Source organism: Fusarium phalaenopsidis (genome assembly GCF_050370095.1).
Source record: "Fusarium phalaenopsidis strain FUZ10S chromosome Unknown contig_32286, whole genome shotgun sequence".
NCBI lineage: Eukaryota > Fungi > Ascomycota > Sordariomycetes > Hypocreales > Nectriaceae > Fusarium > Fusarium phalaenopsidis.
Window position 1 is genome coordinate 2,462,037 of NW_028145413.1, and position 12,350 is coordinate 2,474,386.

A 12,350-nucleotide genomic window follows, 5' to 3' on the forward strand; every position below is an offset into this window, starting at 1 on the left:
GGCTTGGAAGGGGGCAAAGGCTGCGAGCAGCTTGCTAGGATGTGTTGATTATTGAAGACGTCAAGTATGTGAGAGGGCCAGCACGGGAGAAGCCTGGACTCTCACAACCTGTATAACCGCTGCAGCCACCAACGGCGACGTCGCAGCTGTTGACAGCGGCGTCGGTGCTATCCCTGTCGATCCGCCCGACGTTGCGTATGCTGTTGGCGCTCAACTCAGAGGCAAGAACAGTATCAGCAAGGGCATCGAGTTCCGGAACCTCGGCAGAAGTGCGCGGTTTTGGGCGCAGACAGAAAGGGTAAGGTTGGCGGCCTTGGAGGAGAGAAGAGGCGTTACGTTGGGTGGGAACTCCAACGAGAAGGCCTGTATGACAAATGACGCGACTCAAGCAGGTGCATCCGCTGGGAACGTCGGTGACGATGCCTACAGAAGCAAGAAAGTTCGCCGCGGCTACCGTATCATGAAGCGGAATTCGAGATGCAAGAAAAAGCCGCAATGCACGGTGCTATGTGTCCATCCCAACCAGGGCCACGGGATCGTTCCTTGATTCACTTCGTGCCCATGTCTCATCCGTCCTGTGCATTCACGTGTATAAGTCGAGCATATATCCGCCCAGGGTTCAAGGTCATCCGCCAGCCTCATCCGGGCTGCTGGCTGACAAGGCGAAAATGCCTCTTGGCACAAGGTTGAAAGACGGTGACTGCAGATGCCACTGTCCCAAGCCAAGTGCCGCCTAGAAAACCAAGACTCGCGTTCGCCGATTCAGGCTTGTCGCCAAGGGCCAAGCCGAACCCCAAGAAACAACTGGATCTTTGATCAGCTGCAGCTTGCTGGCAAACAGCATCCAGGCAGCGGAGAAGCCATGCAGGACCTGGAGATCCATGGATACGTGGGGCGCCCGGCTGGAGTGACTTAGGCAGGTTATTGGACTCGTGACATTCATGCTTCCATTCAGAGTTATTGGAACCCGCGTCAATGGGGAAACCGCTCGAGATCCGTCTGGAGGGGAGACGGTAACTATGCTGCGCATGCACACATCCAGCAGCAACGTGGAGGTGTCCTTGGGGCGCTTCTAGGCTTGAGGTCTTACAGAGACCTTGACCTCATTGGTGACGGCCGATACCACTAACCACGTACCCCATACTTTCGCGGCTTGGTTCCTGTCTTGGCTCTATCCCGGGCTTTGGTGACACTGGCTGGGATCGGTTCTGGAAACCAATGGCGGCGGGATGGGATCCTTAGGTACAGATTGTACAGCGGTTGACGCCTAGGATAACCTGAGGTCCTTGTGGAAGCGCGTGTCCTTCCTTGGGTCAGCCACAAAGCAAGCAAGCATCCAGCCGCGGCACCGGCCGTCGGAGAGTGCAGTTTGACGTGTTACGGTGTTTCGACTTGACGTCTGCACCCGTACAGTACAGTTCTTATCGCACGCATCATGACCAAGTAAGGAAAAGAGACGCCTAGGGTCTCTCCCGTGGCAATAGCCGGCGCATATTCCCATCCATGGTCCAGACACAACACCTAACCCAGAATGCCATCTCGTAAAAGATGAGACTCTGTATGTCTCTCAATCTCCTCGGGGCAAGGCTATGAGGTCATCGGCGGCGGTTGTCGCGGAGGAGGCTGGTAGCCGGGGCCCAGCGCCGGTGGCAGAGAGGCGTGGGCGACGGTAGCGAGGCGGGCGCCTCCCGGGGACAAGTCGGCATCTGGGGTGAGAAAACCCTTGCAGGCATCGTCGTTTATCCCTCGTCTCCCGGGACTTCCAGGCGGGATTTGCACGAAGGATGGATGGCCCGGGCAGGGCTCCTGGCTTGCTCCAGCTGCTGGCCCCTGGTCCAGACTTTGGACCGCGATGACACCGGGGGCGGGCATGGCCTGTAAGTAACAGCCGCTGAACAGCGAGCGAGTCCGTCGGACAAACTCTGAGTGGGTGATCTTATTCGGGGACCTGCACTGATGTCGTCTTGATATTTATGCTAGGCACTGGACTCCGTACACTACTTTGATAGTGTTTGAGTGGAGGAGAGGAGACTTGTGGATGAGCCAATGCAGGTGCTTTCAGTGGTCAGCCACGAATATCGTCCTCTCCACTTGTGAAGCCTTCTGCGCGCATCATGTCCCCAGTTCCAGTCCCAGGACCAGCAGTGAGATAGTGAGTGACAGACAAGATCCATGTCGTACCATGGGAGCCCCCATGCCATGCACAACGCAAGTGTCAAGATGAGGCCTTTGTTCGGATCATGACGACACAGTCGCTCTCGGCCCTCGCTTGTTTGACTCGCGAAATCGCAAAAGCCCTCCCTCGCCCGGAAGAGCTACTGTATCAAACAAGAGAGTCTCTTTCTGCTCGGTTGCCTCGGGCAGGCCGGAGCGGGCAATTGGCCATTGATAGACAGAAATTGGGCCCGCAGCGCAGATGCAACCTCCGGAAACAGAGGATGCGCGCTTCTTCCCGGCACTGGGGCTTGCTTTGGTGCCGGCCTCTGGCGTTGGTGTGTCTGTTGATGCTGGTGTCAGGTCCTTCTAGCCTGCACAGTGTCGTGTGTGACTGTGGAGAAGCCGGTGGGGACGTGGCTTTTGAGATGGGGCTCGCCCGAGGAACTTGGAGAGAGGCCATCGCTCTCTGATACAACTGAGATGGCTTTGATGCGATGCTTTCCAGTGATGAAACAGCTGTAGAAGCAAGTCTTTCTGGGAGTGCAAGTCCGTTGACAAGCCATTGAGCCTGGTAGAGCAGAGCAATGTGCCGAGGAACGGGGTAGGCCGTCAATTGGCTCATCAATGCACAATGCCAGTCGAGATCCAGTCTCATCTCCCATCACGAATGTAATCAAACAGCAAAAACAACAACAATGACAGCAATGGAGCTGGAGCAGAGGACGTGGGATAAGTGAGGCTAGAACCCTCGATCCGGTTCTGGAGAAACGGCACGAGAATGGAGTCGCCTTCATCTTGGGCCCCTTTCGCAATCTCTCTCGCATCGTTCTAGCGACGGGTTATCATGACCGACAGGACAGGACCGCCCTCTATCGTCGAATGGATGTTGATGACCAGAAATTCGCGCAGCTCATCTTGTCGCAGGGCAGGCAGAGCAGAGGCGCTGGCTGAGATTGCACTGTACCGGCACTGTACTTGATGCAGAGCTTCTGCACGCTGCAATCTGCTTGCTTCGCTGCATGGACTGCACTGCACGCATGCATTTCATGGCCCTCGTGGGCCGTGGGACCACGAGTGGGATGGAGCTTGAAATCGGCAAGGCTTCCCCACATGGGTCATCTCACCGCACCGCACCGCCCCTTGACTGCCGTGTTCCGAGTTGCACCAGAGATGGCCCTCCGCGTCCTGTCTTTTTTTTTTTTCTCTCACGTCGGATATTGATGGCTGGGTAGGCCGCTCTGCTTGCCTTGCTACCCAGGGTCTAGCGCCAGTACGGGACCTGAGCGTATCGAAGCTAGTACCAGGGACTGGGGCTCGCGCTGCTGTACAAGCGGCCCGTTCGTGGAGGGAGCAATTGGCGAAACGCTGGCCTGGTCTGGAGGCTGGAAGCGGTATGGGCCTACAGAGTCGAGGTAGCTGGTGACATGGGAGCTACCTCTTGTCGAGGTATGCGGATGGGTTTCGCCATCATCAAGAGACGGGAGTCCCTAACGACGGGCGGAGTGAGCGATTATTACAGTGCACTGGCGAGTCGGGACTCGACCTCTCTTCTTTCCAGGACCTCCAATTCGTTCGTTGGAGGTAGGCAGGCATAATTCTCGCGAATCTCGGGTGCCTCTCGGCGTCGCCTCATGAATGGATGGATGGATGGTTTGGTTGTTGGGAATTGTCGTCCATCATCCTCGGTCAATCCATTGTTGTTGTTTGGTCTGGCCCGGGCTGAGTGGAATATGCCTCGCCAAATTGCTGATCCTATTACCTTTTGGCGGAGCTTTCCTCCAGCCTTTTCCTTTTCTCTCGACTCGCCTTGCACTCTCTTCGAACCCGTCCTAACCGTTCCCATTGAGTCCTGACTCTTGCTTAAAAACCTCCCTTGGAGACTCAGGCACGCCAAGCAGATTCCAATTGACCAGACCATCCCAAGTGACAACCAGCGTGTTTTTGTTTTGCAGGTTCACAGACCCAGCACCATCTTGTAAGTCCCACTTGCTAGCTTCTACCGTCACTCCCCCCGTCTCATCCGTGCCATATGGAGATCCGCTACGCAGCTGGAACATCATCATCACCCAGAAATCCACTCATCCCAAGGCCCTTTTTCCGCGTCAGGTTCGCCGCACAGTGCGTGTCGTGAAAAGAGCGCACCACAATCCCCAAATGCCTGTTTATCCCGCCACCCTCTGCCTACCACCCTGGCCGCCCACGCCCCTCCCCCCTTACCACTAACACTAACAGCGAGAAGAGAGACGGACGGGACCCTGGCTCTGGCTCTGCTCGGCGTTGCCTTGCAAGCTTTTTGTTCTGCTTGACTTGGCTCGCCCTTGGCCTGTCCTGTCCTGTACTTTCTCGTCCAGTCGAATCCACTTTGTCTGGCCCAAGCTTTTTTCGGGGCGTGACGCTGTTGTCTCCACTTTTTGCGACCTTTGGTGTCTCTTGGTGCCGAGAGCTGATTAACAAAACCACAGCAAAGCCCGCCTTCGCGACCAGAATCACTTGCTGCTTCTTCATCACCCTCCAAGCTTCAAAAGGTATGCCACACATCTTGTCCTTTTGCTGCCGTTGCTGCGCGTTTTCCTGCCCCCGACTCAAGCCCATTGTTCGACCCGATCATCACCAATTCCAAGTCAAGACCAAGTCCATGACCAGCCATCATCTGCCCTCCATGTCGCTCGACGCCGCCGCCGCCTCTGTGCTCTCAAGATCCCGGCTCCTCTGCCGGCCTCTGCGCCTGGGATGATGGCTGTCAATGACGCTTGCCAAGCAAATGCGCCGATACGGTTTTGCTCGCCCTCAACTCGCTCGCTCGTGGCTCAATTGATGGATGGCTTGGTCATGATTTTGGAATTGGTGTAGATTGGACGGTCAATGATCTCGGCTCAGGGCATCTGGAAACCCCGGCATCATCATTTTTCAATCCTATCACTCAGTCTGGATCAAAACATGACAACTAACATTGAGTAGCAATCTCCACTCTCGACACAATGGCCGCCATCAAGTCTCTCATCACCCGCGACGAGGTCGTCAACCAGCTCGTCAAGCGCGAGAAGAACTGGGCTGCCCGGGAGCCTGGTGTCATGGTCGTCTTCTGCATTGTCGGTGTCGGTAAGTTGCTTCACTTTCTCATTATAGCAAGAGCGCGAATTCTAACTAGCACAGTCGCCATCGGTCTCATCGGCCTCTTCATCCACAAGAAGCTGGCCGCTCGCAAGGCCAACAAGGCCGTTGTGGTCTAGACGACGTTAAGATGCCAGGGGTCGAGGGGAGAGGAGGGTGGCCCGAGGCGTAGTCATGAGCGTCTTTTGGATTATATGCCTCGGGGGCCCTCAAGTGGTGTTACGACAAGGTGCCTTTCTGCGACACACCGGGTGACCGACTGTGACCCCGTATCCCAGTCAAATATCGGTTACGTCCCCCATCAATTCCTCGCCCGCCGCCCTGGTCGGCCCGGTCGCTACGCTACGCTATCGGCCGATGAGAGCGGTGTGCGACACTCTGTACATACCCTCATACCACCGGATCGAGTGGGACAAATGTGCTGGAGGACGGGTTCTTGTCGAGTGTTCGCGGCAAGGTGGCTGTATTCTATATTCTAATGCTACTGATACCTACCTGTTTGAAGCAATGCAATTGATTGTTTCTCCTTACCGATGATGGCCGTGTTCAAGCATGGGTGATGATGAATGACTTGATAGTATCGTGAGTTTTCGGCCCGAGCCAAGTTGATAGCGAATTGATCACGACACAAATCGTTTGCACAAATGGGCATCACTCTAGGCAACGCTTCTTCTCGCCTGCTTGACAGATCAACAAAGAACGCAACCATGATAACAGCCTTGCTCATCTCAAAATTGTACAAAGACGCCCTTCATTCCCTCAACACTCACCAATGCCATCGCATCAGTCTGCATACTCCCGTTTAAGCTTCATCGCCTCTATGGGGCCTCTACAGACTGCAGACCATTGATCTGGGGTGCATGTTCCGGCTGCGAGAAACGACACCGCGCTGCAAACCCGCCTGTATCTTACAAAAAGTCTATCTAAGTCTAACCACTCATGCATACAAGTACACAGCCCTGCTTTCAATCGCAGAGATGAGAGAACTCAGTATCCTTCCTTTGCCAACATGTCGGCAATGTCCAGATAAAACGCAATCGCGTTAAAGGTTCGTCTTATGCCCATCCACTCGCGCACTGTCCATCCCATCCGGTTCGACCAGTTGATCAGGTCCAAGTGGCTCACCCCGAGGAGAGTCCCCTTGTATGTACCCCAGTGGCTACTCTCGACGCTGACAAGCCCGTCGTTGGGTCCCTCGGCCTTGGTCATCACGGCATGTGGGTGCCGGAACGGGCTCAGCAGCGCCGGTCGCTCAACGGCTGCTCCGTATGAGAAGTAGTGTACGTCGGGGCAGTCGGGGGTGCTCGGGTTGAACTCGTCAGCCATGTATCGCCTTGTCAGTTGCGCGAAGGCCGCTGTGCCGAGGCCCGCCCGCTCGAGCATCCAGTATAGCCGGGGGAGGTGTAACGGTGAGACCTGCTCGTCGAGGAGATAGTCGGCAAAGGCACTCCCACGATGCGGTGTAGCGACGGTTACAAGGGCGGCGACTCGGACTGGAAGGGGCTTGAGGTGCGCAAGCATGTATCGAGCGTCGAGGCCGCCCATGCTGTGTGCGATGATGGTGACGGCCTCGGGGGCAGGTGCATGGGCTTCGAGGGCAGAGCGAAGGGCAGCGGCGCGGTCGGCGATGGAGGAGGACGGAGGCACGGTAGGTGTCAGGACTGTCGCTCCCTGTGCGGTGAGGGCATCTCGAATGCCATGCCAGTACTCGACGGCTGGGAGGTAGGATGCGAGGCGAAGTTCAGCAAAGCCGAAGAGGCCATGAGCAAGGACGATGGGGTATTTTGGAGTCTCTACCAAAATGTTAGCAGAAGTCTTGACGTCTCTACTCACCCTCTTAGCTCTTTCAGGGGAGTATCAACATACTGTACTTTTCTCGGATCGTGGCATAGTCATCCGATATCTCCCTTCCCAAAGCTTTTATCCGAGGGTCCTCAGAACGCCGCAGATACCGGCCAGACGAGAAGCCTCGGCTAACAATTGGATGCCATTGTGTGCTTGATGATGGTCTTGGCGATGCCAAAATGAGCGCCCTGCGCAAGAGTGCTGATCTGCTCATGGATCTGGAGTCGCATGAGCTTGGGGATATAATCGTCTACAAAGTGCCTCGGACGGCTCGGCGTTGGGGGCAGGTGGAGGTGACGTCACGGATGGAATTTTTGCGCTGGTGATTTTACTGGTCAAGAGGCTTTGGAGTCGGTCTTAACTGAAGGGACTCGGTCATTGGCTTGAATGCACGAACTACAAGCTGTTGTCTCAGAAACACTTGGGCCAAAGACCACGAGAATTTATACCTAACTGGTCAAGAAAGGCGAATAACAACTTTTGTCATGATCGGTGGTCCTGTGTCCTTACCAAGATATTAGATATTCGACTTGCACTCACTCACCCTACACGGGTAGGAGATTTAGAACCAGACAAAACACAAGGCATTTGACTGACTTTTAGTTTAAGGAAACGATTTAAATGTATTGGGACATCAATTTCTTCTCATTATGATATACATCTCAAATCATTCAGAAAGACATGTTGCTTGTCGTGTGATTCCATTCTGTTGGCGTGACGCTACGATTCTTACTATTGAAAGCAAACGCTCAGCTCAACGGATGCCAACTGACCCTAATGAAGTGGATAGACAAGCCTATATTTGTAGAGGCATAGCTATGGGCCTGTTGTTTGGAGCCTTGGGATGTTTCTATGATGGGACTTGGGTGTTTTTACTGCTGGAAGACTGACTCAGTCTGAATCCGCAGTAAGACTACAGTGTACATGTAAGACGCAGGCATCTCACTTCTCGTTTCGCACTCTTTGAACACCATTAATTTAGGGTAGTACCCCCGTGGTGGAAGTAGGAAGTTGAGCCTCAGATTGCCGATATATGACACATCTACATAATCCCCTTCTGCGTCCTTCCATATCTCATCTTGGGTATAGGGTGGAATGACAGGAAGCTCATATGATAGGCAACAACCAACTCAGGCAGGTAATGAATGCTTCGGTCTATGTGAGAGCCAGGTGGGCAAACGGTCAAGCTGCATCATGGATGTTCAGATTGGTCAACAAGTCTTGACGCATGAATCCCTCATGCGGGTATGTTATTAATCCCTCTCAATAAAGCTCGTCTCCGAAACTCCTGACCGATCATGGGCAAAGCGCATGCTACTGGGTATGATCCAACGGGCATCTAACTGCATTACTCTCCCAACTCCCTAAACCCCCCATTCCATCCCATCCCATCCCATCCTACCCATCCATCCACAACGCCCGCTGTCGTCATTACAGTTAAGTGCATTAGAATTTAAACATTCAAGCCGCGCTTTGCAACACTTTAGTGCTTTTCAGGGGGCAACTGGCTCGGTGCGTTTTCGTTGGTGACACCACTGTAAGCCGGTCGTGGTTGCATTCCATCAAAGGGACCTGATAGGTTCTCTGCCATGGCCTCATCGTAGCTAGGCGGCGCATCGTCATATGGCGGTACGTCCTGACCTGGTGCCAGCTGTGGTGGGTATAGCGGATCATGAGCTGGTTGAGGAGGTACTTGATGAGCAGCCTGAGGTGGTCGATGTTGCTGCTGTTGAGGTGGTGCCATCGAGGCACTCGCCGTGTTTGTTCGGGGCGGCAGACGAGGAGGTAGGCCGTTGGCGGGTGCATTCCCAGTAAAGGTCGCTCGTCCCGGCCGGCTGGACCTCGCCGCCTCGACGAGCTCGGGTGGTGGAGTGATACCAGAGAAAACCTCCAACTGAGCAAAGTGCAATGGTAGATGGATGACCTGGGGGTTCTTGGATGGGTCTCTGGATGCAATGCCCTTTTTGGGTTTGCCCCAAGACAACCCAAGCTTGACCTCAAGCTCATACCTTCGGGAGAGGTTGCAGGTGACAAAGGATGGTGCGACGGTGTTGGGAAGAGGCATATTCTTCCACACGTCGTCGGGAATCACTAGCTCCTTTCCAACCTCATCCTCCTGTGAAGCAGTCAAGGGGATGTTGAGGTTGGAGTTGGCGGCGACCACCCATCGGTTGAGTTTCTGGTTGTGAAGCTCTTGAGCCCGAACATCTGTACGGCCAATCAGATCCATCTGAAACGAGACCAGAAAGACCTGATCTGGGTTGTTGTTCAACTTCTTTGCAATAAGCCTTAGCGGAACGGGCTTATTGCAAGTCAGTATACTGGGGTGGGGCAGACGAGCCGAAATCTCGATAGCCGGAGCCGGGGCGGTGTCGGGGGACGGCTCCGGGGTGGAGGCAGACTTGGAGTCTTCACTACCCTTGAAGCTGAAGAGTGTACTGCGCTTCTTGTCCGGCGCCGGTGACCTTGGCCGGAAAGTAAACGGCCTGCGAGCAAAGGCTTCCTGAGCTGTGTGCTTTGGTCGCGGTGGCTCGATTGGAAGGAACTTGAGACCAATCTGATAGCGCCAGTTCTCTTTGAGTAGTCCTGGACGCTGGATCGTGACCTTGATGTAGTAACGGATCTCAGCCTCCATGGGGTATCCAGTCAGTGAGGGTGGCAGCGTGCGGGTAACATGACGAAGATAGAGTTGCTTGCTTCCGTCCATGACTCTCACACCTCCAATACCAAAAAGGCCACCACCTCCAAAGCCGCCTACATTCGCCACGCCACCAATCTTTGACATGGCCTCAGGGTCGCTGCAAGCATTGTTGATGGGAAGCTTGAAATTGAACGGGAACTCATGCTCGCCGGCTTGGAGTGGGTATGAGCCATATGGGCTCGAAGAGCTGGCGTAGTAGTCATCTGGAAAGACCTGCTGGAGCTTGTAGAGGATCTTGTGGTTCTCGGTTGCAAGGCTACCAGGGGGACGCTGGGGAGCTCCTGGTGGCCTAGGAGCGTAATCTGCATCAAAGGCGTTGGGAGCTTGTAGAGCTGTACCCGACTCGCCTTCAAGCTTGACAACGATACTGCCAATTTGTTCTGGGCGGTTGAGACCCAAGATGATGCGGCCGCGGATGAAGTCAAGATTGGTGTAGAACTCAGGCTGTTGGTCCAAAGCTATGCGGATGGACATGATGAGCGAATAGCAGCTTCGAGCAGGACACGAAACAGAGGCTGATGTGCGACGTGAGGTGATGGAGGAATGAGACGATTTGGGCCTAATGGCCCAATGAGGTGTGATAGCAAATGGGGTGAGCGGAGAGTGATGTGCCCTTAGATGATCAAAAAGGGCGGCCGTATGTGTAGTATGCAGCAATTCAGACCTGGATTATCCTTCTGAAAGGCGCCAGGAGTTGGCAATTTCTCATGGATACCGTTGTTTGCATGAGAAGCGGTTCATAAAGCGTTGATCTGGGGAAGCTTCGGATGGAGCTTCGTCACCGATGCTCAGCCTCCCAGCCAAGCCCCCATGTGGCGGGCGGTCAGCACCTTAGCAAAGAGTGGCTCAGGCATTATGTCATGTGGCTAAGCTACCCGTGGCTGGTGCCTTTCATCTGGTTTTCACGGCGGCCGGAGCCACTTGTGACCGACATGACACTGCCGCGCCAAACTGCCAGGCCCATGGGGTCCTTTTAAGCAACCGCTCCATTCATCCTCAATCTTTCAACATCGCAAAAGTCCCTCCAGGCAGGGATAGTTCTCCTCAGCGGGACTTGTTCCTTGACCGGAATTCACGCGACCAACTCTTGATAAAATATCCCCTCCCGGCTGTGCCGCGATGACTCCCAACCAAGCCCAAAGTTCCTGTGGAGAAGTCTTAGGACTCCCCGGAAAAGATCTCAGACAGGCGGCCTTCATCAGCGGGTCTCGAGGTGCCGCGTGCCGCGTTGTCACCGCGAACGTTGCAGATGCAGACTCGAGATGTTGGTGACAGCCAGTTCATGATGGGCACCTGCTCGATCCAGCAGTCAAACAGGTCTTCGCCTCCACTTCCCGGCCGATGGGAGATCAACCAACAGCATTGAGTGGAAATGCCATCACATTCCATGGACTGGATGGCTTCATCATGCCGGCAGAGTGGATACAGGCCACAGGCCTGAGCCAACAAACACGACCACACCATATCGGCAGTAGGTGTCTGTCAGGGCACCAGGGCCGAGATCGACAGCTCCCGGGCCCGCCTCCAAGCCGTTTCGTCGCCCACTTTGCACTGCACGTCGAACCAACTGCATATCAAGGGTCCCCTAGGACCCCAGGACCAGCCCCCAAATTGTCCACTTTGAGTCGATCGAAATGCTCCGAGGTCGACTAAACTTCCTTTCAAGCAATAGCCCTGTTCCCGAAGCACTCTCATGCATAGTACGAGCCTACTGCGCGCTTCCGCACCAACACGAATCTTAAATCATGCCATGATCCATCTGTCACAGCCGGAACATGCTTGCAAACAAAACTCCCGACGACCAGTCGCAGTCGCCTTCAGCGCCCCCAGCTCGCGGAATGGAACGATGCGGCCCGCTTGCCGCCAAAGATGGATGCCTCCTCTGGCGCTCGTCCACCAACCAGAGTGATATCTCACCGACTTCGTGGCCCTGCATCGCTCTCCGCGCGGTGCAGGCTGCCGCTGCTCCCCGCTTGATCTGGCTGTGATTGGCAGGCTTGGCCCCCAACTCAGCCAACACCTTGACCAGAGATTGTGTCCTGCAGGCAAGAGATTGACCTTCCGCCCTGGTAAATTCGATCCTGGCTTGGCCCGGGATATACTCTCCCACTGCCATGCTTTCAGTCGCAAAAGGTTCTGCAGTTGGCATGGCCATGTCAAGTCGTCACATACATGCTGCCTGCGTAACGCTCTTGTTCTCGCAAACACTCTTCACACCGGTGGCATACAAGGGTATCGGGTCAAATCGTCAGCTCGTCTTTCGTGGCTCACCTCGAATTCCCACGCATTGCCTCCTCAGCCGATGACTGGTTGCCATGGCGAGGTACTTGCACTTTGCACGATACGTGCACCCTTGTGCTCTTCCATGTCGATCGTGCCCAAAGCTGGTTGGCTCTCTCCACCCACCGGGCTTTACGTCTCGCAAGTTCCCGCTCTCAGCCCTACACTTCATTGGCCACTGAGAAGGGCATCTCTGGAAGGCGTCCAACTGCCTCCATGGGTCACGGTCCGGATTGTTGCACTGCAGCCATGGCCC

The 12,350-nt window shown here is 54.9% G+C and overlaps 2 protein-coding genes across 2 annotated transcripts; both read right to left on the reverse strand.

Annotated features, from left to right (window-relative positions):
* Positions 1 to 6,255: 6,255 nt before the first annotated feature.
* Positions 6,256 to 7,327, reverse strand: LRP88_03076 (triglyceride lipase; the record flags this gene model as incomplete). Its single annotated transcript, XM_083239706.1, has 2 exons — positions 6,256 to 7,061; positions 7,135 to 7,327. The coding sequence occupies 2 exons, from the start codon at positions 7,325 to 7,327 to the stop codon at positions 6,256 to 6,258; spliced, it is 999 nt and encodes a 332-aa protein (XP_083104836.1).
* A 1,269-nt stretch (positions 7,328 to 8,596) lies between these two features.
* LRP88_03077 (uncharacterized protein) lies at positions 8,597 to 10,288 on the reverse strand (the record flags this gene model as incomplete). Its single annotated transcript, XM_083239707.1, has 1 exon — positions 8,597 to 10,288. One exon carries the CDS (start codon positions 10,286 to 10,288, stop codon positions 8,597 to 8,599), a length of 1,692 nt encoding a protein of 563 aa, XP_083104837.1.
* Between the last annotated feature and the right edge of the window lie 2,062 nt (positions 10,289 to 12,350).